Genomic DNA, 2,462 nt, shown 5'->3' with positions numbered 1-2,462 from the left:
TAAATGAAGTATATGCTACTTACAGGTACCAAAAAAACTTTATGGATTACATTAAATGGCCGCAAAAATGTATCACTAATAACAATTGAAAACTCACACTAATTCTTCAATTTTTACAAAGCAACTATCACTTTTACTGCTTCAGATGGAACTGGAGCGTTGCAGCTTACTGCATTTACTAAAAATTATGTGCCGCTGCTTGGCATGTCAGCTGCAGATATCTATCACATGAAGGCAATGGTAAATAGTCCACAGCTCACATTAAATGTTTAACACAAATCGTAGTCCCTTGATTCCTTTTAATCCTTGCTTCGAAAACTAACTATCAATCTATCTAAACTCTAGGATGACACCACAAAGTTTGGTCAGATAGCCAATAAGCTGCGAAACACATACTTTTTACTTAAGATTGGCCCGAAAACTGCTCTAGAACAAAACAAAGTGCTACAATGGGGTATAAAAGGTGTAGAGATGGAAGACACCATCACAGCTAATGTTGCAGGAAGAAGTTATGTACATGTTTCTGCAAAATCTGATGGCAAAAATGCAGAAGCAACTGCTGATACAGAACATGGTAAAGCTAAAGAGGGCAATGCATATGCAGCCAAAGATAGCTAGCTCCTAAGCAAGACCATAAAAAAAGAAATAGTTGATGCCTATGACTTATCAATCTTCAGCCAAGAAGAGGAAGATGCTTGCTTATTGGCAGAATCAATGGCTGCAGCATTGAAAGTAGCTTAGTCAACCACTAGAGATTTTGGATCAAAAAGGAAAAGACTCAATGCTGATGATGAATCTGAAACTGCAACACCAGTGAAAGATGCCATTGAATATGAAATAGAGTCAACAATCAAAGCCATAATTATCATGAAAGAAAAGGAAAAAGATCCAGCTTATCGTGCACTAAATAAGAAATAGCCCCACATCTAAACATGACCTTCTACTCTTAGCACTAAATATGACCTTTTAATCATTCCTTTACTCATATAAAAAATAGCCCCACAAGTATCTTCATGTTGCATATAGAATCCAAATCAGTTCATCTAAGATTAAGCACACAATTCACATAGAAACCAGTCAGCACCAGCTTCCACAAACCATTTGAAAAATTATGAGACTCAAATAAGAATTTTTTATACCAAAAATAAATGACAATTAAGGTTTTACTAAAGAACAAAGACAGTCTAACATGGACCATACTGCTAGCCTATTGCATATGAGACTATACTACCACATATGTACACATAATTCACAACAGTAAAATACTAAGCATTATCAATCATAAACAACAATGCAAGAGAAAATATAGAAATGAGATCCATTTTTCATCATAATTGAACATCATTACAACCTACTATCTCCCTTACTAATAATATCTACAAGAGATTGACCATTACATATTTTCATATCATAACCTAATGTCCCAAAAAAAACCCATTAAAAACTCTAAATTCATCCTAAAATTTGTAGAGTGTACCCAAAAACAACCTTCCAAAAACAAACAAAAACCACCTCCCACACTTAAATTTCCACAGTCGATTTTTAGTCAGAAATTTTCATATAAAACATAGAAGAGTCTTCGCTTGTTTTGTGCTTTGCATCCTGACAGTTCCCAAAATCAGAGGCCGAACCACTATCACCATCATCATCATTGTTGTAGTCATTGCTCTCAAATTCAAATGACACATCCTCTAGGTCTACAGCCACTTTTTCCTCGCTCTCAGTCTCAGAATCAGAATTCATATCACTTTCACCATCTTCATCAGTCTCGTCATCTTCTTCAGATTCATCTTCTTCTTCAGATTCTTCACCTTCCTCTTCTAGCTCCCCTACTTCCTTCTCAGCATCTTCCTTGGTCTCATATTTTTCCTTACATTCCTCTCCACCATCTTTTGTCTCACCACCTTTCTTACTTTTTGTTTTGGCTTCATCAATGTCTAACTTAACAATGATAACAGGCCATTCTCCACATCCATCCCTCTCAATTCCTTGTTTTCTTTTGTTGCTTGATTCTTTTTTTTCTCTTTTACTCTCCCCATTTGAAATTTCTTGTTGTAAAAATTCCAGATGACTGTTCATCTGCTTTGTCATATTAGTAACATACAGCCAAAAGCTTGCAACATTCTGTTCCTGTGACTTAGCCTCATTTGGTCTCCAGATTGGAGGTGCAAAGACCTTCCCCGAAGTAGCCATGCTATTTGTGCTACCCATTGTTGTTTGTAATATACAAGCACAGAAGCACAGAAGAAAAAGAAAGATAGAACAAAAAAAAAAGAAAGAAAAAACAGGAAAATGAAAGACAAGACAGCAAAGCAAGGCACAAATTATACACCACGCAAAAGAAGTACTTCAACTAACCAACTAAGAGGAAGTCCAACAATCACGACAAAATCTAGAAAGAATAAAAGAACTTATGACTTACAAAGTACAACTTTTCAACTTCTTTAGATGATTATATCTTA

The 2,462-nt window shown here is 35.5% G+C and overlaps 1 protein-coding gene across 1 annotated transcript; it reads right to left on the bottom strand.

Moving 5' to 3' along the window:
* Window positions 1–1,542: 1,542 nt before the first annotated feature.
* LOC110731937 (glutamic acid-rich protein-like) lies at window positions 1,543–2,211 on the bottom strand. Its single transcript, XM_021911852.1, has one exon. It carries the CDS (start codon window positions 2,209–2,211, stop codon window positions 1,543–1,545), a length of 669 nt encoding a protein of 222 aa, XP_021767544.1.
* Between the last annotated feature and the right edge of the window lie 251 nt (window positions 2,212–2,462).

This window comes from Chenopodium quinoa, unplaced genomic scaffold (assembly GCF_001683475.1).
Source record: "Chenopodium quinoa cultivar QQ74 unplaced genomic scaffold, ASM168347v1, whole genome shotgun sequence".
Lineage (NCBI taxonomy): Eukaryota > Viridiplantae > Streptophyta > Magnoliopsida > Caryophyllales > Amaranthaceae > Chenopodium > Chenopodium quinoa.
This window is presented reverse-complemented; position numbering and strand designations above follow the sequence as displayed.

Coding starts and splice junctions, on each gene's coding strand:
- LOC110731937 (XM_021911852.1), bottom strand. CDS start 2,211: ATGGGTAGCACAAATAGCATGGCTACTTCGGGGAAGGTCTTTGCACCT.